The sequence below is a fragment of the Dermatophagoides farinae genome, chromosome 6 (genome assembly GCF_024713945.1).
Source record: "Dermatophagoides farinae isolate YC_2012a chromosome 6, ASM2471394v1, whole genome shotgun sequence".
In the NCBI taxonomy this organism is placed as follows: Eukaryota; Metazoa; Arthropoda; class Arachnida; order Sarcoptiformes; family Pyroglyphidae; genus Dermatophagoides; species Dermatophagoides farinae.
Window position 1 is genome coordinate 1,720,729 of NC_134682.1, and position 25,785 is coordinate 1,746,513.

The 25,785-nt window shown below is 29.5% G+C and overlaps 5 protein-coding genes across 8 annotated transcripts; 3 read left to right on the forward strand and 2 right to left on the reverse strand.

Moving 5' to 3' along the window:
* Window positions 1–20: 20 nt before the first annotated feature.
* Window positions 21–2,006, forward strand: LOC124494039 (anaphase-promoting complex subunit 8). The gene has a single exon (XM_047057180.2). The coding sequence runs from the start codon at window positions 137–139 to the stop codon at window positions 1,808–1,810; it is 1,674 nt and encodes a 557-aa protein (XP_046913136.1). The 5' UTR covers window positions 21–136; the 3' UTR covers window positions 1,811–2,006.
* LOC124494040 (ribosome assembly protein METTL17, mitochondrial) lies at window positions 1,678–3,852 on the reverse strand. Its single transcript, XM_047057181.2, has 8 exons — window positions 3,522–3,852; window positions 3,333–3,455; window positions 3,173–3,269; window positions 3,011–3,092; window positions 2,709–2,948; window positions 2,367–2,648; window positions 2,005–2,300; window positions 1,678–1,927 (listed from the first exon to the last, which is right to left on the reverse strand). Exons 1-8 carry the CDS (start codon window positions 3,715–3,717, stop codon window positions 1,813–1,815), a joined length of 1,431 nt encoding a protein of 476 aa, XP_046913137.1. The 5' UTR covers window positions 3,718–3,852; the 3' UTR covers window positions 1,678–1,812.
* Window positions 3,850–7,309, forward strand: nSMase (neutral sphingomyelinase). Of its 4 annotated transcripts, none has more exons than XM_075732068.1 (7): window positions 3,850–4,653; window positions 4,740–4,836; window positions 4,899–4,998; window positions 5,064–5,171; window positions 5,237–5,501; window positions 5,696–6,295; window positions 6,347–7,309. In XM_075732068.1, the coding sequence occupies exons 1-7, from the start codon at window positions 4,598–4,600 to the stop codon at window positions 6,771–6,773; spliced, it is 1,653 nt and encodes a 550-aa protein (XP_075588183.1). In that variant the 5' UTR covers window positions 3,850–4,597; the 3' UTR covers window positions 6,774–7,309. The 4 variants fall into 4 exon arrangements, with proteins under 4 accessions (XP_075588183.1, XP_075588181.1, XP_075588182.1 ...); XM_075732066.1 differs by having other exon boundaries at window positions 5,237–5,488; window positions 5,584–6,186; window positions 6,244–7,309; XM_075732067.1 differs by having other exon boundaries at window positions 5,237–5,488; window positions 5,584–6,186; window positions 6,277–7,309.
* On the reverse strand, window positions 7,147–16,007 carry LOC124494282 (uncharacterized). Its single transcript, XM_075732064.1, has one exon. It carries the CDS (start codon window positions 13,681–13,683, stop codon window positions 11,350–11,352), a length of 2,334 nt encoding a protein of 777 aa, XP_075588179.1. The 5' UTR covers window positions 13,684–16,007; the 3' UTR covers window positions 7,147–11,349.
* A 3,018-nt stretch (window positions 16,008–19,025) lies between these two features.
* On the forward strand, window positions 19,026–25,404 carry LOC124493610 (RNA-binding protein Unr). The gene is made up of 6 exons (XM_075732063.1): window positions 19,026–21,385; window positions 21,454–21,672; window positions 21,746–21,807; window positions 21,866–22,718; window positions 22,788–23,870; window positions 23,939–25,404. Exons 1-6 carry the CDS (start codon window positions 21,368–21,370, stop codon window positions 24,440–24,442), a joined length of 2,739 nt encoding a protein of 912 aa, XP_075588178.1. The 5' UTR covers window positions 19,026–21,367; the 3' UTR covers window positions 24,443–25,404.
* Window positions 25,405–25,785: the final 381 nt, after the last annotated feature.

Below are 25,785 nucleotides of genomic sequence, written 5' to 3' on the forward strand. Positions count from 1 at the left end.
ACCCGTCATAAACAATGTATTTCAAAAAAAAATTGTTGGAATGTTTTCCTAAATTATGCTCTTCATTTATATATGTTTTACGTGCGTGTATTTTTCTGTAGACTGATTTCGCAAAAATTTGTTTTTTTTCATCAAAATGAAGATCGAACAAATCAGAAATGATTTATTTGATATCTATCGACAATCAGATGCTCGAGGTTTAAAACAAAGTGCCAAATGGGCTGCCGAAATGTTACGATCGATCAAGAATCAAACGCAGGTGAAAACCAAATGTTTTCTATCGATTAATGATTTAAATAATACATTCGAACAACCGATGGAACAAAGTCCCATTGTTGATAATCAACTGATCAATGATCCGGATTATTTATTCGCCAAAAGTGTTTTTGGTTGCGGGGAGTACAAACGTGCCGCTTTTCTATCACAGAATTTGATTGATTCATCAGCAGAATCTCGTTTTATTCATTTCTATTCGGAATATTTAGCCATTGAAAAAGAAAGACAAGATCGTATGATTGAACCAACATCAGTGGTACCTAATTATCTTCATCGATCATTCATTGAGCTAAAAAATCATATTGAAAAATTATTTCAACAAAATGATGTCGCTTCAAAGGACGGCTATATGCATTATCTTCATGGAATCGTTTTATTGAAATTGGGTCTCAATAAAGAAGCTTTAGATGCTTTATTCAAAAGTGTACGCATCAATCCATTATGTTGGTGTTCATGGCATCAAATGACACATGTTATTGTTGAAGAATCACAAATGTCAAATCTAGTTTTACCGGATCATTGGATTAAATATTTCTTTTTGGCTGCCGTTTATTTGGAAATCAAATCAAATGAAGAATCACTATATATTTATCAAGATTTATTAAAAACTTTCGAAGATAATGCCTATATTCGTACGCAAATGGCTATTGTTAATAATAGCCTTAGAAATTTCGATGAAGCAATCAAATTATTTGCTATTGTACGATCTAGTGAACCTCATAAATTGGATGCAATGGATATCTATAGTAACCTGTTGTACTGTAAAGAATTACAAACTGAACTCAGTTCACTTGCACATTTATCGAATAAAATTGATCCATATCGTGTAGAAACCTGTGTTTGTATTGCAAATTTTTACAGTCTTCGTGGACAACATGCAAAATCTGTCGTTTACTTTTCAAGAGCATTACAATTGAATCCTAAATATCTGTCCGCATGGACATTAATGGGGCATGAATATATTGAATTAAAGAATATAAATGCTGCTATACAAGCATATCGTTCGGCAATCAAATGTAATGAACAAGATCATAGAGCCTGGTATGGACTTGGTGAAGCATATGAAATACTCAAAATGCCCACCTATAGCCTTTATTATTATTCAAAAGCTTTGTTCCTGAAACCTAATGATACTCGATTTATATTGGCACTTGGAGAAACATTTGAAAAAATTTCCCGCTATGAAGAAGCAGCCAATTGTTATGCTAGAGCCGGATTCTCATCATTGATCAAATTGGCCAATCTTTATGAACGTATGAATGAAGAACACAAAGCAGCTGTCATTTACAATGAATTTGTTACGAATTTTGAAGCCAAAAAATCCCAATATAAATTGAATATTTCGGATCTTGCCAATGCATATAAATATCTTGCACATTATTTTCATCGAAACAAACGATATAAAGAATCACATGCGGCCGCACAGATTTGTATGTATTTTAATGAATGTCGTGATGATATCAAAGAATTGCTTATGACATTGGATGGTGTTTTTAAAATGCCAGCTAAACCATCGGCCACACAGAAAAATTGATCTCATTCATCCATTGAATCATCATCATCGGTCGTTTTTGTTGCAGTTGAACATTCATGTACATCCATCGGAATCTTGTCACCCCAACGTGCACTTTTTATGCATTTATAAACATGTCTATATAATAAAATATTTTCATTAGTAAAATTTTTTATATTGAAATGAATTAAAATTCAACATCTTTTTTCATTTACCTATCTGATTTGGATTTCGATACAATTATTTGTTTAAGCATCCCATCATTATCACAGATACGACAAATAGCATGTCCGGCTCTTGCTGCTACCGGTTCGATTATTTTGGCCCAATTTTTTTGTTCCTCTTTCCATTGAAAATGGCCATGTTTTTTCATGATTAGAAATGTAAATTTTTCCGATTTTATACGCGGATTCGGTTGACCATAATCAAGTGGCTGATAATATACACCGAAATTACAGTAAGATTTTTTATGCAATGTAGATTGCCTTGGACATACAAAGTCATGTGGACACTATATAATCGATAATGTGATATTGATTAAATGCGATAAAATTAGTGATAATAAAATGACACATACTGGAGCCATTATTGATCCACTTGTAGATGATAATCTATCAACAATTTCCGTTTCATCTGATTGTGGCCTAAGTGGTTCTGGTTCCATTCGAATTTGACGATTGATTTGTAGAAGAAAATTACGTGCTTCCATAAGGGCGGTATAACCGGCTTTAGAACCATGTTCGATTAGAACTAAACAACCAGAAGTTTTTTGCCATAAATTCTCAATCACATATAATCGACTTCGTGTATCTTCCATTTCAAGCAATGAAAATGCACTAACAACTAAATCATAAGATGGCTAAAGATTGAAAAATTATATGTCAAAAAGAATCGAAAATTTTGAAAAATTAAATCTTACAATATGTTTGGCTGGTAAAAATTGGCGATAAAAAATGCGATTTGAAATATGATCATCATTCGATGTTCCTCGATGTAGTAATTCTCTCGATAATTGATTCATATTTTCATTCATGTCAACACAAAAATATTCTCTAATCGAATCATTCCAATAATGGTCGGCAGCCCAAATAGTGGTACCTATACCGGAACCAAAATCGAATACACTGGATGGATGAAAATCTGGTTCTTCATTGCGAATCTGTTTGAGTTAAAAAAAAAAATTTCAAAAAAACTAATAACCATCATAGCTGAAATTCGAACCTCATTCATTACACGTGAAAGTACGGCATAATTAGCCGGTAATCTTGCAGCCATATAACTTGCACATTCATGGTTATTGTAACTAATTTTTGAAATTGGTGAAAAGAAAATATTCATGTAAATAATGATTGTCAATCATTTTTTCATACAATTATCATTTACAATTCTTTTTGAAAATATAATGTTCGTTGTTGTTGTTGCATTTCTCGTTTGAATTCTCTGTCTTTTACAGCGGTTTCATAATTAAATGATTCATCAACTATGAATAATGAAGACAAAAGAAAAGGCGATAATGTCATGAATAAATTCCATGAATTTTTACCTTTAATTTTCTTTGTGTTATTGGAATCATTTGCACTGGATTCATTTTCTCTGGCAACAAATATTCGTAGAAAATCATTTTCTATTTCATGTACATTTCGACGAAAATTCTTGTTACGATATTCTATACAATTGAGAAACAAAAATAATGTCATTATGAACAATTTTAGGAATTACTGAATCCAATTACTATTGATAACAGATGTAGCAGCAAATTGTAATTTAAATGGTAAATTGCCGGCAAAAAGTCGACGAGTTCCCGGTTGATTTCGATATTTTGTGCCATTTTCAAAAATTTCGGCTAAATTTTCTTTTAATGTAAAATCATGTTTATAACGAATGGATAGACGCCATATATTATCGAACGATTTGAACAAAGAATTCATTGGGCACGAAAAAAAAAATTTACCAACAAAAAAAATGGAAATAATTCAAGAATTTCTCAACAGCTGATCGTAACCACGTGATTTAAACAAATTCTTCAAATATATTCATGTTACATCATCTAATGACGAGACATTGTTATTGATCGACATCGTTCGTTCATCATTTTTTATTCGATCATCAAAAATAAATTCTTTTCCACATTTTTTTTTTACTGAATTAGATTAATTTTCAATTGAAAAAAAATTGAATATCATGGATGGAATTTTTTTTCAACCTTTGAAATTCAGAGTATGAGCCACCTGTTCACACACACACATACAATTGATGGATCGAATGAATAAAAACTTGTTTTCATTCTATATTTATAGTGAGATGATCCAAATTGATAAAAGAGACTCAAAAAATGAATGAATGAGATTAGATTTTTGTTTTGTTTTCTTCGATACTTCGATCTTATTGTATATGTTGTTTGTCTGTGTTTGATATATTATTTTCAAGTTAAAACCTGTATGTTTTTTTTTTGATATAAAATAAAATGTATATATATTGTGATTAGAATAATGCAAAACATGCGCAACCTATTCAATATATATTGTTGAATTGTGAACAAAAATAACAACAACAACAACGACAACAAACAACAACAAAAATATATTGAGAAATTAAATGATTTTTTATTTGTTGTTTTTGATAATAATAAAAACTGTCGTCGTGTCTTTCTCTGTTCCTCTCTCTCTAATTTCTGTCTCATCATCGTCATCATCATCAACACATTATCATCCATGATTATATGACGCATTTCATGATCATTTATAAACATTTATTTGATGATTGAATAAAAAAAAATATCATTACTGTAGTGGTAGCCAAAAGTGAATAATGTCTGCCAAAAAGCTTGAAATTGATAATCTTAAAATATTTACCTTGAATTGTTGGTATGTGTTTTGTTGAAATTTTTTCTTTTTATTGGAATATTCTCTAATTGAAATAATGATAATGATGATGATGATGATGATTACAGGGGCCTAAGATATGTATCAGATCATCGGCAAGTACGAATCAAATTAATAGCTCAACATTTAGTCGATCAAGATTATGATGTTGTATTTTTACAAGAAGTAAGTATGATTTGTACTTTGTTTTTTTTTCTAATTTGTAATTCTAAATAAAATTTCTCTAGGTTTGGATACAATCAGACTTTGAATATATTCGAACAAAAACAAAATCTAAATATCGATTTGCTCATATGTTTAACAATGCAAGCCTTCTTGGAACAAGTGGTTAGTGTTTTAAATTGAAATCAATCGATAATATTAATAATTAATATTTATCATTCGCATCATAGGTCTTGTCATTATGGCCAAATGGACACCACAATTTATCCATTTTCATCCATATAGTATAAATGGATCACCATTTCGTCCATTTCATGGTGATTGGTTTTCAACCAAAGGTATTGTTGTTTTGTTTTGTATCAAGAATCAAGATTTTCTCATTTTCAATTTTTTTTTTGTTTAGGCGTTGCATATGTTCGTATTGAATTACTTGGATTAAATTTACATTTATTTTCTACACATATGCATGCTCAATATGATCTTAATGAAAAGATAATCGATCAATATTCAATTCATCGAATTTGTCAAGCATATGAATTGGGTAAATTTATTAATCTAATGTCATGTAATTGTACGAATACTGGATCAAAAGATTTGATTATATTGGCCGGTGATATGAATACTTCATCGAAAGAATTACCATATAAAATGTTGAGTATGTGTATTTTATTCTGTTTGAATTTTGCCCATTTATTGATTTTATGATTTCTTGTTTATCCTTCTTTTTTTTACAACAACAACCAAAAAAAGTCGAATTGACCGATTTGAATGATTGTTATAAACTTCTTCAGATTGATCAACAACAAAAACGATCATTGAAATGTAATAATAATAATAATAACAATAGTATGGATTTGACAACAAAAACATCGACACCGAATAAACGTATAAATAAAATGAAAATTCAAGAATCATCTATTGATCATGAATCCAGTGATGAAGAATTGACCACTTGTGGACATCGTGATAATACATTTACACCACAACAAAATCTAAAACCAGATGAAAAAGCTGGTAAACGTATTGATTTTATTTTCTTCAAATTACGTGATTCATGTTCACCATCCGTATCTGATCATCATCGAATTCTACATAATCGTTTGAATGATAATGGAATTAGTACTATGGATATATTGAAGAATAATATGGAAACCATTCTACCTAATGATGTGATTCCATCGAACAATAATCTAATTGAAACGACACCATTTTTAATGTGTTTACCGGAAAAAATGAACATTGTTGCCAAAGATATTACTGGCTTATCATTTAGTGATCATCAACCAGTAGTGGCAAAATTACATTTTACATGGAAAACAATCCAGGATATTGTGAATGAATCAAAAGATTTAGGTAATAATCATCATCATAGTGATAATAAACAATTTATGAATAATAATATGGATGAAGAATTGAATTCATCTTTAATTGAAACCACTATAGGTTCATCATCGTCATCATCATCATCATCATCAACAATATCATCTTTATCGGCAGCAATGAAAACAACAACGAACGATATAAAATGTTTAACATCATCAAAATTGATATCAAAATTTCGTCGAAAAGAATGTTATCTAGCATTACGTGAACATCAACCAATGTATAAAAAGATTAAAGATTCAGCATTAATACAGGAGATTGAAACATTATTGACAACGTATGTGGATAAATTTCGGCCATCATTTAATTATACACTAATCACCGTATTGGTTATGGTCATCATGTTCATATTGATATTGATGTTATTTAAATTTATAATTTCATTGACAATCATTGAAACAATTTTGATGTCATTGATAATCATGATTATTGCATCGATTGGTTTATTATTGAAATTCATAACACATCGTACAGAGATTAATGCAATCAAAGCAATTTTAAATGATATACAACGTAAAAAAACATTTCATCCAGATTATGGCCTATGTAATGAATGAATGAATGATAAATATTAGTTTTATTTTGGAAAAAAAATTTGCCTTTCAATTTTTAAATGCTAATGGATGGACGATATTCATTCCAAAACCTATTGGTGGTACATACCCTTTATTTATATAATCAAATTGTATCGAACAAAATTCCAGAATACGATCAACAATATTCCAAATAGGAATAAAAAGTGAAAATTCAGAACAACAACAACAAAAACAAATTCGTTGTGCAAATATTTTTCAAATTTTTTTTTCTTGCTATAAATAGATATATATATAGATTCTTCTAAATGTTATTCGTGGCTGGCTGGTCCAAAATTACCAATTATTTATGATGAGATTGTGTTGATAGTTATAATAAGAAAATTTTATGAAAATTAATCAAAATGTAATTTTTATTATTATTCAATCAATCGATAAAAAATAATAGTAGCACATTATAAAAAAAATGGATTATTGAATATCGTTTTGTTGTTATTTTCATTAGAAAAAAAATGCAAAAGATTTAAAAATTAAAAAACAAAAACATTAAATTATGCAAATGATGGAAAATCTTCGATGATGATGATGATGATGATTCGGAAGTATTCGATAAGTAGTGGTAGTGTGTGTGTGTTTATGTGTGTTTGTTTGTGTAGTTTTAATAGCCAAAAGTGTTGAAATAGAAATTCGATCCACAAAAAAATTATTTTGATGATGATGATGATGATTGAATAGCCATTATTGGATTGGATAAGATTAATATATCAATATATAAAATAGTGATAAATGTTGTGATGTTGAAAATGTATACTGGATTTATATTGTTGTTGTTGTTGTCGCTGATTCTTTTTTTTGGATTTGAATATTGTCAATTTGTCCCCGCAGAATAAACAGATGATGATAAGATGATGATGATTTTGCAAAAAAAAAATGAACATGAAAAAAGGGGGAAGCCCTACAGTAATCAGAAAAGAATTTTGGAATTTTTTTTTTCGTATTGAAAATTCAATGTTTTTGGAGCAATTATATCAAGAATTTTCTGAACAAAATTTCAAGTTTTTTTGTTGTTGTTTCATCAAAAAAAAAAAAATATAAAAAAAATTTATAGCCACAAGAAATGAATGAATGAACATGAACAGATTACTATAAGAATAGATTTAAAAAAAACTCACAAACTGGATATCAATGAATCAAATGATGATGAAAATGACATTTGATTTTTTTCTAAGAAAAAAATCAATCAGATTGATAAGGAAGAACATTCGAATCGATTCGAATGATGAATGAAAATGCAAGCATTATATGTGTCTGTCTGTGTGTGTATGTCATGTGGATGTTTTTTTTTAGTAAAAAAATAAATTGATTACAGGTGAGATACATTCATATATACTTCATAATGAATAAACCATTCGTTTGGAACAAAGTAGAAGACGTTGAAGAAGAAGAAGAAGAAAAAAAAATAATGAAACAGAAACATAAACAAAGAATTTTTTTTTCTGCTTTTTTCATTCATCTCAATCATCATCATCAATAAATACATATAACATGAATATTTGGAAAGATCAAAAAAAAAATTCAATGAACGTGTTCAACGAAACAAACAAACAAAAAAAAAACAATGTGGATAATTTGTCGTTGTATTGTGAAGAAAAAATAGAATTCCAAATAGAATTTTTTCGTTTTACCTGGGCCAAAATGAACATTGTGTTTTGAGATAATTTTTTTCCTGTCTGTCTGTCTGTCTGATTCTTGAATTATAAAATACAAAAAAATGTATATGTTTTGACAACAAATATATTGAATTGAAATCTAATAAACGAAACAAACAAACAAATGAAAAAAAATTTGATCATATTCAGCTACCTATATATATATTACTGCTATAAATTGCACGAAATCAATAGATCAATCAATCAATGCTGTTGTTGATGTTGCTGTGTTGGACCAAAAATCAAAAAAAAAATGATAAAATAAAAATAGACGATGATAATAATAAATTGAAACAAACAAACAAACAAACGAGCAAAAAACAATCGAATAAATTATGTTGAATGTGAACAAAAAAAAATTTGCAAAATCGAACCCGTTGAAATCGATTGATGTGTTTTTTGTTTATATATGTACTAGGTGTGTGTGTGCGTGTGTTTATGATGTAACAATAAAATTGTCCAGCGGTGGGAAAAAATGTCCGTAAATCTTCAAGGCAAACAAAAAAAAGAAAGAGAAACAAAACTCAAACCCAGTAAAAAATAAAAAAAAAAATTAAAGCAAAATGAAACAAATTTGAAATTTTTTTTTTTGCATTCATTCATTTGATCGAATAATAATAAATCAATAATCAATAATCAATAATAATAAAACAAACACCAAAATATAATGATAATAATAAAAAATAAAAATAATGGTTATTAAATGCCATCAATCATTATGTGGGTGGAAGGGCGTGTATTGTATTGTGAGAGAGTGAATGATTATGGAATTTGATTATTTTTGAAATTAAATGAGAGAGAGCGAGAGCGAAAAAAAAATAGATTAATTCGATAATTCGAAATTCAGTGTTTCAGTTTTCTCTTGTGGGTGTGTGTGTAGGTGTGTGTATTCTTTGTGTATTCATCCAACAAATTATAACGAGATAATAATAATCATGATTTTTTTTAAAAAATAATTAAAAAAAAAGTTAACACCAAAAAAAAGAAAGAAAAGAAAAAACACTTGAAAGATCAAATATTTTGTTTGTTCAAACAAATTGTGTTTGTGTTCGTGTGTGTGTGTGTGTGCACTACCATAAATAAATTGGTTGTGGTGGTGGTGGTGGTTTATACTTTCCAAATATTTTTTTTTTTTCATCATCAAAATAATAATAATAATAATGATCAATAACGAGATTATCAATGGACCAAATATAAAACAAGAATTTTTTTTGTTGCTATTTCGTTACCTTTACCCACCTACTATATATTTGATATCAATATTTCAATATATTTAATAATGTGAAAACATAAACATAATTCCTGTGTACATGCATGCATGTGTGTGTGTGTGTGTTTGATGATAAAACAAAATGACAAAAATGAATCATGGAAATGAAATTAATTAATAATAATAAACAGATCAATCAAATTGTTGTTTGTTTGTTTTTAAAACCAACGGATTTTTTTTTCTTTATAACGAGAAAAAGAAGAACAAGAACAAAAAAAAACAAATTGAAAAAAAAGTATTGGTTGCTGCTTCTGCTGCTGTCTGTGAATCGATAATTAATAATCATCATCATGGATAATAATAATAATAATAAGAATGTGACAAAAAAAAGAAGTGACCATTACAAAAAAAAAAATTTTTAACGATTGACAAAAAAAAGATGGAACGTTTTGTGTGTGTGTATGTGTGCGTATGTGAAACAAAACAAAACAAGAAAAAAAAATGGAATTAAGAAAACAGAGAGATAACGGTATCATCATCATGAGTTTTTTGTAATTGTTTTTTGTTTGTTGTTGTTGTTGTTATATATTGTTATTAAGATTTATAAGTAACAAAATATAATAATGATGATAATAATAATAATAATTTTTTTCTGAAAGATAAAAACAAAAAAAATGAAAATAGAAAATGAAAAAAACAAATCCATCTGTTTTGTACTCGCGTTTTGTTGAAATTGTTGCAGCAATTTTTTCTTGTTTTTTTTCTCATTTTGTTTCTTCATATTGATGAATTCGTTGCATTTGTCATCTGATCATCTTGATCATCATCAACATTAATATTTCATATCAAATCATATTTATATTCGGCAGTAGCCACCAATTTTCATATGCGAATAAAGAAAAAAAAACATCAAGATTAAATATTCTTAGTTTTGATGTGTTGCTGTTTTTGTTGTTGTTGTTTAAATTGTGTTTGTGATGATATAATCATCTTCATCATCATCACTATTATTATTCATAAAAACATGAAATATGTTAAAGACAAACAAACAAACAAACAATCAAACAAAAAGATGGAAAAAAAACACGAAGACAGATGATTAATGGAAGAAAAAACGAGAACATCCAGTGATGATGATGATGATGATGAATTGTATCGAATCATTGAATTGATACTTGTTTTGTGTGTGATTTATGCAACTGCATTTGGAAGAGAAAAAGAGAGTTCGATGTACGAAAATGCAATGATTATAATGATGATGCGACATATTAGAAATTGAATTATCAAATGTAATATAACAAACAAACAAGAGAAAAAAAAATAGAAACAAACAAATGCTTTCAATGAAAGAAAAAACAAAATAAAAGATTTTTTCTGAAGGAAGAGGTGTGTATTGATGGTGATGATGATGATAATGAAAGTAGTATCAAGAAGAAAGGACAGATTTTTTTCTTCTCATTAGGAATTCGGTTCCAATTTAGAAAAAAAAGATCAATTGAGATTTGATTAATAATGATAATGATTTGATTGATGTGATCTGATGTGTGTGTGTGTTTGGATTCGTATAAAAATAAAAAAAAAAGTTAATTCGATATATTTGAATCGTTAATCAATCGATCAATCAACAATGATGAGATGATAACGATGATGATGATTGGATATATTTGTGATTCAAAAAAATTCAACAGATACCGCTTGTAGCAACTGCCGTAGCCAATGATTGTAGCTGAAGATAACGATAAATGTAGATACGATAATCTTTACTTGCCAATACAACAGAATTATCATCCATCAATGCAACATCGAAACATTGTGAATGTTTTACTTTTGATTCAAGTGCATTGACCAATGTACCATCTTGTGTGAATATTGTAATATTGAAATTATTATGATTATCAGCTACTAATATTTCGCCATTATCATTGATGCAAACACCAATCGGATAATTGGTCAATCCTTCACCACCAATATTACGTAAAAATGTTCCAGAATATGAAAATACTTTGACACAATGTGCACGATTATCGCTAATGAATATCTCCTGTTTATCATTGACAACCACACCGTTTGGAAATTCCAAATGTTTACTGCAGCCAAATTTATGTAGAACGTTGCCCATTAAATCGAATATGATGACACGCATCACCTTGCATTCGACAATAATGATGTTGCCTTTATTGTCGACAGTAACACCACGCGGATGTTGAAGAATATCGGCTCCGAATTTTCGTACAAATTGGCCATATTGATTGTATACTTGAATTTGATGAGTAGGCGAACGTTCAGTGACAATGATATCGCCAGATTGTTTGACAACGGCCACACGATTCGGATACAAAAGCTGCCCATCACGTTTACCACATTCACCAAATTGAAATTTAAAACGACCATCTTTATCGAATATCTGTATACGATGATTATTTGTATCGGCAACGATTATGTCATTTTGAGCATTAACAGCCACACCGGAAGGTTCTGTAAATTGACCTTCCATAATGCCAAATTCACCAAATTTACAATGATAAATCATTTTCTGTCGTTGAACTTGTGATTTGATAGGCATTGCTGATGATGCCATCGATGATAAAGATGATTGTTCATGATTATTGATGAGATCAATTGAATCTGAGCCGGTCAAATCGGCAAGGCCATCGGTGACATTATTCCATGCAGAGAATAATGTTGAATCAGGCGAGGAATTTGAACCAGTTCCAGCACCTCCACCGTTATTACTACCACCAGTTAAACCATTACCATTCATACTGCCTACAGCTGACCATTTGTCATAACTAAATGCATTATTCAATGAATCAGAAATTGATGATGACAACGAACGATTATTGTTGGAACAATGATTCTGTGAAATATTGAATGATGAAAAACGATCAACAAAGCCATTCGAAGATGAATCAAAGCCATTCATTTGAGAATTATGTTGTTGATGATGGTGATGATGAAAATTATTATTGGCGGCCGTAGCCGATGATCTCGATAGATATTTATTATTATCCGATGATGATGATGCTCGTATGTAACCGACATTTTGTTTGAGTATCGATTGAATACCATTATAGTTGGTGACAAATTCAAGTTCATGTGAATGGAAGCTCGAATCGAGATCAATATTTAAAATGGCTTGAAGTTTATTATCGATAAATGATTTACAATTAATCATGTCGTTTGGACAATCCTGTCCTTGTTCCATGTAGTATAACATTTGTTCAATTTTTCGCAAATGTTCTTCAATTTTTGATGTGAATATCGTCAATGATATTAATCGTGCATTATAAACATCTTCCAATTCTTTCATCAAATCGGTTTTACCTTTTCCCAATGCAGTGATTAAGGCCTGATAGGCATTATCAATATCTTGTTGAGCTTTTCCATGTTGATTATGTAAACGATTTGATATATGTTCAAGATTTTTTTGTTTATGTGCCAAACGATTTCGACATTCTTGAAAAATTCGAATCATATGCGTTGTATCGGGCTGTTGTTGGCCATTATTATTATTATTATTAGTATTATTGTTGTTGTTGTTGTTATTATTACCGACAACTCCATTAATGTATGGGCCATTTGTTGTTAAATTGTTTAATGATGAAACAGAATTATCATCATTACTACTGCTTAAATTTGATGGTGAATTAGATGATGATGATGATGACATTTGTTGCTGTGATGAATTATTATTCAAATTATTATTATTGTTATTATTGGAATTGGAATTATTATTATTATTATTGTTTGACAAGACATTTCTGGTCACTGAATTGGTCGTTGCCGCTGCTGCTGCAGATGATGCTGCCGATATTAATTCATTGGCAAAATGATCATGATGATGATGATGGTTATTATTATTATTGTTATGATGATTGATACTTAGATGATTGATCTGATGGCTAATTGGTGTGCTTGTGGCCACAGCTGCGGCAGCAGCAGCAGCAGCAGCGGCGGCGGCCGTTGATGTCGATGACATTGTTGACAACGTCGATGTATCAAATGTTGTCATCATTTTGTTATCAGTTTAAAAAAAATTGATGATGTTTTTGTGTTGATAATATTAAAATAATCAGATGAGAACAACGAAAAAAAAACAGACAAACAAATAAAAAAAAATGAAGAAAAATAGGGCGAAAGAAAGAAAACACGATCAAATTCCAAAAAAAAAATAATAACGTAATACACAAAAAAATTGATAAAAACGAACGAAAAAAATTGAAGAAAAAATTCGGTTGCACATACACACACACGCAGTTGGATCTTGATTCGCTGATGTGATGAAATGATCCTGGAATTTTTTTTTCACGGATTCCCACTTCATATAAAACAAACGCGAACAAACACGCCAGAAAAATTTTCCACCACTACACCCGATCAACAAATCGAATGGGAATGAATTTGGAGAGAGTGAGATAGAATGTGAAAAAGCCGAAAAAAAAATTCTCTTGGTTGCTTGTGCTTGATTCTCGTTTTGGTTAGACAAAATAAAATAAAAAAAAAAGACAGACAGACCGAATCACACACCATGCACGATGTGTACGTTTAATATTAAAAAAAAAAAAATACGAGATGAGACAATGGAAAAAAGGCAATGGCACTATCTTGATTTTTTTTTCTTTTTCTATTTGTCGAAATTGTCGTCTTCTTGTTTCTTGTTCACGTCCAATAGACTAAAACGAATATAAAACCAAGAAGAAAAAAAAAGCTAAACCAAAACTTCGATTGATGAGAGAGTGAGAGAGCAAGAGCAAGCGTGGTTCGGGAAACAAAGAAAGATGATGATGATGATGATGAGAACTTGCTGCTTTATGTGGGGTATATCAAAAGCAGCGTGTATATGTGTGTGGTTGGTGTTGGTGTGAGTGTGTGTGTGTTGTATTAGCTGCGGCTGCTATGCATATAATACAAGTTTTTTTTTCAATGCTTATCTTTTCTTACACATATATTGTGTGTATATGTATTGTATATATGTATATGATTGTGTTGTGTTGGTAGATGGTTCTTCGATTTTTTTTTATAATTTCAAAGTTCTGGCGCTTTTGTTGTCGAGGATGATGCACTTGTTTTTTTTGTTGTTGTTGTTGTTGTCGTTTCTAAATTAAAAAAAAAATGTTGATTTCGTTTGAAAAAAAAATTTTCTTTTGATTCTGATGATATAGTGGAAAATCAAGATTTCTGGTTGTAGTTGTCGATGATGATGATGATGATGTATCTTGAAAAAGGAAAAAAAAAATTCAAAAGACAATGTGAATGAATTGAATGAGTTAAGATGGTGATGATGATGATTTTTGATTTTAGAAAAATAGGAAAAAAAACAAATTATCTTGATGATGATGGCGATGACCAAAAGTTCGTCGTCTTCGTGATGATGATGGTGGTGGAAGTTTAATATCCCTTTTTTCAGAATTTTTTTTTCTTTAAATGTTTTTGTTATTATTAATATAAATAATAATATAATATTGGGCATGTGTTTGGTTCACAGGTTCATCATCAGGTTCTTTTGTCGTGTCGACAAGTTTTTATATATTTTTTGTTGTTGTTGTTGTTATTCGTTTTTGTCGATAGGGGTTGTTCAACTTGAACTTTCTTTTAAGGTTGTCGTTTTTTTTTCTTGGTCGCTTGTTTGGTTGGTTGACTGGTTGTCTTGACGATGTTTGAATTTGATGATGATGATGATGAACGATGATTGGTTTAAGTAAAGAAAAGATACACACAGGGTCAAAAAGTTCATTTGAAAAAATTTTCAATGCTATGATGTTAATGAAATTATTTTTTTTTCTTTCGTTCTTCATCAGTTTTGATTTGGAATGATGAAATCAAAGAACAAGATTGAAATTTTATAATTTTCTTTTTTTTTCGTTATGAAAAATTCACAAATGATGGAATCTTTGAATGTTTTTTTGTTTTCAATGATGATTTAAACAAAAAATCTGAATCTTGATTCGATCCATGCCTGTTTGATTTGTGAATCAGAATGATGCGCCCGAGTTTAACGGTTTTGTGAGTGTGTGTGTTGGGACCAAAGTTTTTTTTTCAAAAAAAAAAAAAAAAATCAAAACAACAACAAAAATAACAAATGCTTTTTTTCGTCAAGACAGATGCAATTCTTGGATCATGGGGACCACGGACACACACGGAATGGAAAAATAAAAATTAACAAACAAAAACAATAAAGAAAAAAAAACAAGAAAATTTCGCTTTCATAATATCAGACTTGAATAATGTTCATCATTTGATTATGCTCACAATTCATTCATTATTCTTTTAATTTCGAAATTTCGTTTGTCATTTTTTGGTGGTCTATTTGTTGATGATGATGATGATTATATCGATGGGGGTTAATAATAACGATAATAAATAGTTTGAATCATCAAGAAAAAAAAATACACATGAAAACAAATGATGGGCAACACAAACATACACACAAAAACCAGTGTCAATGAATTGCACACCCGAGAAAAAAAAATGGAAAAAAAACCGCCACCACTACTATTTTATTCGACAACCACGCCGCCATATGGAATAAACCAAATCAAGCAGCAGTAACATAGAAAGAAAGAGAGAGAGAGAGACAAACAAACAAAAAAAGAGGGAGGGAGGGTGTGGATCCTAGAGAGGAAATACACTCACACACACACACACACACACACACACACAAAGAAGATAGGTTGGTCGGTTATCATCATCATCATCAGTATTATTATTTGATGGTTTGGTACAATATTTTGTCATGGGTGGTGGCAGTTCATAATCATCAACAATTCTTTTGGTTATTGGTGGTTGAATCCAATTTTTTTTTCATTATTCACTTTTTTTAATACCGCTACCATAACGAATATACCAAAAAACTTTTTTTTTTACCTATCACCAGTATTTTTATTTTTTTTTTGTATCATCATCCTCCTCATATTGTGTGTGTGTGTGTGTGGATGAATCCAGCAGCTTGAATTTTATTTTTTTTTTTTGGTGTGGTTGAACTTTAAGCAATATATTTATTTATTATATATGAGGGTAAATCTTTCCGCGCGATATTGCATTTATTTTATTCATCTGTTTGTTTCTGTTTGAATGAATGGAAAAATTTTTTTTTTCTTTTCGTCAATGACTAACTCTCATTGAAATGTGAAATGGCAAATTCAAATTCAAAAAAAAAAAAAAATTCATATAATGCACATGCGTATTCGATACATGAATTCAAATTATTTCAATGAATGAATGAAATTTTTTTTTCGTTTTGTTTTGTTTTGTTTTGTTTTCATAAAATTTCAAATTGAAATTATATACGCACTAAATAAACAACAACAACAACAACAAAATCACCTTTTTTTCCAATATACATTGCCTCAACACCCCCCACCAACCTCCTATATATTTTTACATCATACGCGTTTTTTTTATCTAAAGATGACAATGATAGTGGTAATGCGTGCGTGCGTGCTTGCGTGTTTGTCCTTGGTCCTTAACCCTGAAAATATTTTTTTATGCTCGTGTCGTATGTGTTTGTGTGTGTGTGTTTGTTGAAAAACTCGGCCCATTATATTGAGACAAATAACAAAAAAAAAGAATTTTTTTTCTTTTTTTTCTGGTTCTATTTTTTCTTTTTCTTTTTGTTGTTGTTGTTGTTTTGGTTTTTCCTGCGTTCCATTATATAATCAAACTAAAAATAAGGTATTCATATATATTAGTCAGCTCGTTTTTTTTTAGTGATTCTCCAATTCATTTTTCTCTTTATATATGTGTGTTTGTCGATCTTTTGGTGTCGTCGAACCTCGTAGTGAACGTAATCATCAGCAACCGACAAGGCATCATCAACATCATTTGAATTGGATGCGGCTACTAGACCAAACTAATAACTTAGACCTGGCTAGTAAAGACAAACTATGTGTGTTTAGTTGAATTTTTTTTTTTTTTTTTTTGCTGTTGTTGCCAAAATCCATATACATTGACAGAACAACAACATCCATAGACAGACAGAATGGGAAAAAACAACAAAATACTAATGCTGACGGCAGATGCAATGAGGATGAGGATGAAAAGTAGTAGGGGTTATAGCTTGGATCCTTCCATTCAATGCATTCATTATGAAAAATTTAATGATCACCATCATCCAGTAGAGAATCCGCAGCGAGAAAAAAGTAAAAAAAAAAACGAAAACGAAGAAGAAAATTTTGAAAAGAAAATGAAACGATCGTCGAACTCCATTCATAGAATAATGATGATGATGATGATGATGATATAATAGTAGCGTGGCAGCTTCTTCAACATTCGGTTGTCGTGTATATTTTATTATATATCGAGAGATGGCCTTCATCACGGCCAACACCCTCGCGGTCGTCTCATTGTCGTTGTCGTCGTCGGTTGCTATTTATTTTGGTTTGATTATTCACGTAATGTGATGTGATGGCAGCCATTGGTGTGATTGTACGACGAAATCCTTGAATTTTTTTTCTGATTTATTTTCTCGGCTTTTTCACAAAATGTTGTCTGTATCTTATACTGCAAGTATTGCTGCTGCTGCTGTCCTCTATCGGTTGAAATTACAGATGTTAATTATAATTTAATTTTTTTCCATTTATCATCAACAGATGGTGTGTATTGGTTCGTTTATTTTTTTGTAAATTAATTACTCCCACTTTACTCACCCTCCTCCTTCTTTTTAATACATTCAACGTTGTTTGAAGTAGTAGTAGTAGTAGTAGTAGTAATAGATAGCGGTAGTAATAATAGTAGCAGTATTTGATTCGATTTTTTTTTGTTTGCAAATGAATCCCAAAAACCCAAAAAAAAAAAAAATAATAAAAAATTTCTCTGGTCCTTGATAATTATATTCATTCCTTGGTATTATATTATTTTTTTTTATCACATCAATTACATCTTTTATGCAGCATGATAATGAGAATGTGTGATGATGATGATGGTGAAAAATTAAGGAGAATCCATCTCTCTGTTTGGTGGTTCGGTGTGTGCGTTCGGCATGCTCTATTTCAAAATGGTGCTTTCAATGATTTGAATTTTTATGCTTGCATTCATTAAAAATCATTTGTTTGTTTTGTGCGTATGTGATGAGCATGCATACATGCTGGCTGTCTGTGTTCAATCTAAAAAAAATTCACTTTTTTTTTTTTTAATTTCTCCTTGGTCCCTTATGGTGTGCGTTTGACTATATTGTGTGTGTGTGTGTGTATACTTTTTTGGTTTTGTGGTGGTATTCATCATCATCATTTTTATTTCGTTTCATCCTCCTCATTTTATAACTATACTGCTAGTGGTATACTCGTGATGATGATTATGATGATAATGGTGGTGGTGGTGGTGGTGGTAAAATAGTTTGCGAGCATTTTTTTTTTTAATATTATTCTCATCATCTTTCTCTTTTTGAGAACAACAAAAAAACAATCACCATCTTCATCATCATCGGTTTTTTTTTCTGTGTCACTTTCTGGTCTTCAAAAAAAACGGATGTCTAATTTTTTTCCTTTTTTTTCGGTTTTTTTTTATTTTCAGTTCATAATTCATACACATTCATTTATCATTAAAAAGATCTTTTTGGACCATCATCAACAACAACGGCAACAACATTTTTTAATCTGCTAAGTTAACTCATACTAACCATCATCCATCTTTTACTTTGTGTATTGTGCATCAAATTATCATTATTTCGTAACGAAAATATCCTTATTATTCAATCAATTGTCCGGTATTTTTTTTTCTCATTCATTACCCCACCATTTGTGTGATCAAAAAAAAAGAACGTGTAAACACCGAATAATCGAAAAAAACAAAATTTCGGAGGCTGAGTGTTCGCAGTTCTATTATAATCATCATCATCATCAAAAATATATCACATGCGATCCTGTGTGCCAAAAAACAAAACCAATTTTGATGTTCATTTTTTTAAAAATTTGATTTTGCATATTCCAACAATATATTTGTACCACAAATCAAATCATCAACCAATTATTCATATATATAACAGCAATCGAATGCTTAAAACATTCGATTTAAAAAAAGTGAATTCATTCAATCAATCTATCAAACACCTCAAATATAAATAATAAACAAGAATTAATATTAATATTGCTAAACAAACTATAGTGCCTCAACAAAATTTATCCGAATCCATTCAATAAATAACAACAACAAAATGAAAATGAAATCCTAAAACTACCTGATCTTCATCTCCCTTTCATTCATTGATTCGATTCCTGTCCTTGGAGCTCTTTCAAAAATTCATTTATTCGATCGATCTTTGATCGATTCTCGCTCTACTTTATAATTCATTGATTTTTTCACTTCTCTCTGAACAAACAAACCAAGAAGTATTTTGAAAAATTTGTAACAATTTTTTTTTCAATTGTGTTTGTTAATGGGAAAGCAAAAAAAAAAAATTATATCAATCAATCATCAAACAAACAAACACACACATCTTTTATTTCCACGTTTTTTATCTATTCCACATCCATACACACACACACCCACCCACATCCCCACATATTCTCTTTCTCCAGTCTATTATAAAAATTAAGAACCAATAATAATAATTTCATCATCAATTCATTTGTGATACATATATAAAACGAATGTGAACAAAAAAAAAACGAAAAAAAACCCGATTATTTATATATTAGTATCTCATGAGTGTCGTCGAATGAAACAAAATCTTTTTTTTTATACACTACTGAAACAAAAAACAAAATCTAATAGGAGATATAATAATTGAAAATTTTTTTTTATTTTTTTTTTTAATAATAATTGTATAATATCAAATTACACATTTTTCATTTTTTTTTCTTTGCTACAACCGAATTTTCTTCTTTTTGAATTTAAATCTAGTTTTTCTTTTCTCTCATTGTGAAACGATTCTCTATCATCAACATCATCATTTTGTTTGTTTGTTTGTTTTTTTTTGTTTGTTTTTTTGTTTTGTTTTTCAAAATTTATTATTATTATTATCATTAAGATACAACAACAAAACAATTGCAATAATTGATTGTAAATTTGAATCTCAACAAAAAAAAAACAGAATCATCGGCAATCACATACACACACAAAGACAGAAAAGAAATTATTAATTTTTGAAACTGATCAACTACTACTCATTTGTTTTGTGTGATTTTCTCACAACAACAACAACAAAAAAAATCTTTAGAATCTCATCTTTAAAATTGTAAAAGAGAATCTTTTTTTTTTCTCTCTCTCTCTCTCTCTCAAGCTTTCAAAAGAACACACTTATTTTAACCTTGTTTCAATTCAATTCAAAAAAATTTTTTTTTTGTCTCGATTCGACAGTTCAAATTGCCTTCTGCTGTCTTGTCGTTTGTTTGTTTGTTTTTTTCGGTTTCCCTTTCATAAAAATTGTAAAAACTTTTCTTGTATCAATTTCTACATACACACACACACGTTCGAAAATTTATAAGCAACATCATCATCGTCGTCATCGAAAAAAAAATCATCTTGTTCATTATCATCATTGACATTTGTTTTTCTCGTTTCTTTTTTTTTCGTTTCGACTTTATTATTTTTTTTTTCTTTCACTCAATACACACACACACACACACACACAAAACAACAACAACAACATACACACACACACACACAACATAGACATTCGAATTTTATTTTGTAACTGACTGTGAAAATTATTGCGATATATTATTAATAATATTATACTAATCATTTTTTTTCATCAAGAAAACATGTCGAATTCTTCGGATGTAAGTTTTTTTTTAATATTTATATAGAATAATTAAGAATAATGTTTTCTTTTCTCTCATGAATATAGTCAAAGATTTTTTTGCCAAACACCGATTCATTTTCATCATCATCATTTTATGATTCTAATAATCATAATCATTTCAATAATAATTCTACATCAAATCATTTTAATTTTTCATCATCAACAACAACATCACCATCGACAATTGACCATTTTCATAATAGTACATCTATTGAATCATCATCAGCATCATGTGTCAAAGAAACAGGTATTATTGAAAAAATGGTACGTTATTCATTATCATTGTTGTATTATGATTATGATTATTAACATTTAATCATTTAATTAACGAATTCAGCTAGTATCATATGGCTTCATTCAATGTTGCGAAAGACAGGCTCGATTATTCTTCCATTTTAGGTATGATTATTAGTTTAAAAAAAATTGATATAATGACAATTTCTCCTTGATATTCTAGTCAATATGAAGATAATATCGAACATCTCAAAATTGGTGATCCAGTTGAATATGAAACATCGTTTGATCGCCGTACTGGAAAACCGGTAGCGATCAAAATTCGTAAGATAACATCGAATAATTTTATGGTAAAATTGTCAAAATCGGAACGATTAACTGGCGTGATTGCAGCTGAATTGTCTGATGATCGTGTAGGACGTATAGCATTTGATAATATGGGCGAATATTTCTTTCTGCCATTCACTCATGAAGATGTTCTTGACAATGTAAATTTTAAGGTCAACGATAAAGTGTCGTTTGTGTTGAATACTGATGATAGTGGAAGTTTTGGTGCAACTAGTATTCAATTGGAAGCATCATCGATGCCTAATAATCAAGGAATAATCAGCGCTATCAAAGATACGTTTGGTTTTATTGAACGTTCTGAGTGTGGACTGAAAATATTTTTCCATTCATCTGATTGTGATGATTTTAAATCGTTGATAATTGGTGATATCGTACAATTTGATATCACTACTCGAAAGAACAAAGAATTGGCCACAAATGTTACTAAGCAAATAAATTTGGATGAAGAATTTTCTGAAAAAATTTATAGAGGACAAGTGACCAAATATAATAATCGATCAAATCTTACATCGGGAACTATTTATTGTCCAGAAATGAAAAAAGATTATTTTTTCTATGATAAAGATGTTCGAGGCAATTTCACTATAAATTGTTTTGATTTGGTCACTTTCCAGATTGCTACCGATCGACGAACACATTATGAACGTGCTGTTAACGTAACTTTTCTTGTCGAAACATTCACTACAAATGCCGAAAATCGTGAACGAGGATATGTTGCCAGTTTGAAGGTAAGATTGTGGAAAATTTTGTATCAAGTAATATAACTTTTATTTCTATTATACAAATGAATATTTCAGGATACTTACGGGTTTATCAAATGTCCAAGTAAAGAAGGTTCCTTAATCTACTTTAAACACGCCGAATTATTAGATCCAAGCATTGTGCTTAAATTAAATGATGAAATTGAATTTACATTCATAACTGATGCTCAATTGAAAAAATGTCAAGCTATACGAATCTCCATACTTCCTAATGGCACATTATTCAATAGTATACTTTCCAAACAACGTCAACCAAACAACAATCATAATCATAATTTTCAAAATAATAATCATTCACAACAGCAACAACAACAATCATCGGAAACAGTGAACGAAGTTTTCAATCTGATTGATCTTACTACACCATCGATTACAATGAACAATAATAATAATGCTGAAAACAATGATACTCAACAACCACTACAACATAATGAAAATGGTATTATCAAACAGAATGGAATTACTGACGATAATAATGGTTGTTCATCAAATTGGACTAAAGAATTGTTGGAAATATTCCAAAAGACAGAAAATGATATACATTCACTAATGCCATTAACTAATGGTAATATTGACTATAATAATCATACATCATCATCCGAATCTGATGAAATCAGTGGTGTAAGAAAAGCTGGCATCATAATCGTTCTTAAAGAAAACTATGGTTTCATTGAATCGATTGATGGTGAAAAAGAATATTATTTCCATAGTCTTTCATATAATGATGATGATTGTAAACTTGGACAATCAGTCGAATTTGATACATTATTTTCGAATGGAAAATGGAAAGCGATCAATGTTTCTTCAAAAGATGAGATAGATTTATGTGAAGATATATCATGCGAAACATTCACTGGAACTGTTGTACGTACTCTTGAGATGTTTGATTCTGATCAAGATAATTATACTGGATTGATTGCTAAGAATGGTATCGAAGGCAAAAATGGCATGATAAATGGATGGGATAAAAAACCTGAATATGAATTCAGCATGATTTCATTGAAATTTCTGAAAGATTACATTAATGTTGGTGATTTGGTACGATTCCAGGTGGCCACTAATCCAGTGACGAGAAAACAACGTGCTTATAATGTTGAAGTTATTCGTGATCGTCTCAAGGTAAGTAATGGTGGATGATTAATGAAAAAATTGATTAATCGTTAACAAAATGTTTTCGTTCAATAAAGGGCACTGTGCTTACATTGCAACGATTATATGGATTTTTGAAACCAGATAATCCGGGTATTGTTGGCAACATTTATTTCAATGCGGCTGAAATTCGATCAAATGTCAAGATTAAATTTGGTGATAAAGTAGATTTTCTTTTGGTCAAGAATAAAAAGACTGAAAAATTTTATGCTATCGATATTAACCGTTTGGATGATAATCAATTTACATCGAATGGTGGATCAACAGCAACTGATCGACAATTTATTCGAAATTTTATCATCAATAAAGAAACGAATGGACCAAAAGTGATTGCCATTCGTCAACCGAAAGCACCGGATGGTACTAAAGGTTTTACCAAACATGATAACATTTACTGGTCAGCATTAGAAACTTTAAAATTTTCAAATGAAAAGTTGAACGAAAATTATTTCAATGTACCTGTGAAGCTATTTGCACGTTCATTTTTTTCGTGTTTTTTTTTCATTCATTATCATTATCGCCGATGCAATATATATATTTGAACCCGTCCTTCACACCAATTATATCTGCTGATTGCAACGTTGAAACGAATCCAAAAAAAAAAAATAACTGAAAAACAATTATCTCTTTCAAACAAATGTGCCTTCAAATTCTTTTTTTTATTATTCTTCTTCAACGAATTTGGAAACGAATCTCAATATTATTATTAACCACCCGATGATTCTTGCTGAAAACAAATTACCACATTTTTCCCTTTCGAAGATGATAATAATGGATGGCGAAACGTTTTTTTTTGTTGTTGTTGAAATTAAATTAAATATATCCAATCAAACGAAAAACAACTGATGATAGAAGCAAACAAGTATATAAAATAATTAATGATTGAAAAAAAAGATTCTACAACACCAGGTGTGTATTTGTGTTTATAATATGTCTGAATATTTTTTTTTATTCACTTTTATTCATTTTGATTTCATTATCACTTATCATCACCATCATCATCATCATCATCATCATTAATGATTTGATTTATAAATTTTGTTTTATCCATTATATACAGTTTCTGTCTTTAGAGAAAACAACATATAACATACAGACTATACAGAATTTCTTATTTAGTAACAATGATGATGATGATAATGATAATTATACAATAATAATAATAATAATAATTTACCCGGCTAGTCGGTTTTCTAGTGTTTCTCACCTTTTTGCATTTCGTTTCATTTCATTTTTTTTTTGTTCTTTACAAATCTCTATACATATATAAGTAAAACAACAACAACAACAATTTTTTTTTGTCACAATATAAACATGATGATGATGGTGATGAAAGTATAGTGAGAGTTTTACATTCATTACAGACTCATTTTCTTAATAATAATTTTTTTTTTTTGGAAATCTTTCAAAATATTCACTCAATCAATCAATTTTTCATTCTAATTGAAAAACAATTAGAACGAAAAACAATTAATTAATTAATTAATTAATCATTATGGAAAAACAATCATATTTAGTATTCAGATGTATGAATCTAACAAAAAAAAAAACATAACGAAAAAAAAATTTTCCAATGACCAATATATTGGTTATTTTTTCATCATCATTATAAATATGTGTATAGTATAGTAGAGTATAGTAGTCTTATTATTTCTTTATCGGCCATTTTCACTTTTTCATTTAATATCGTCGAGCAATTATATTTGATCAATTGTAAATTGATAACACACATACACACACATATATGAACACAAAACACTGTATACTGTAAAACTTTTTGTTCTCATTTTTTTTTTCTTCTTTTTTTTCGATGTAATTTGATGTGATCACAATTTGTTTCTTCATTCAAAACATTGTTCTTCGTAACAAAACATATTCATTGCTT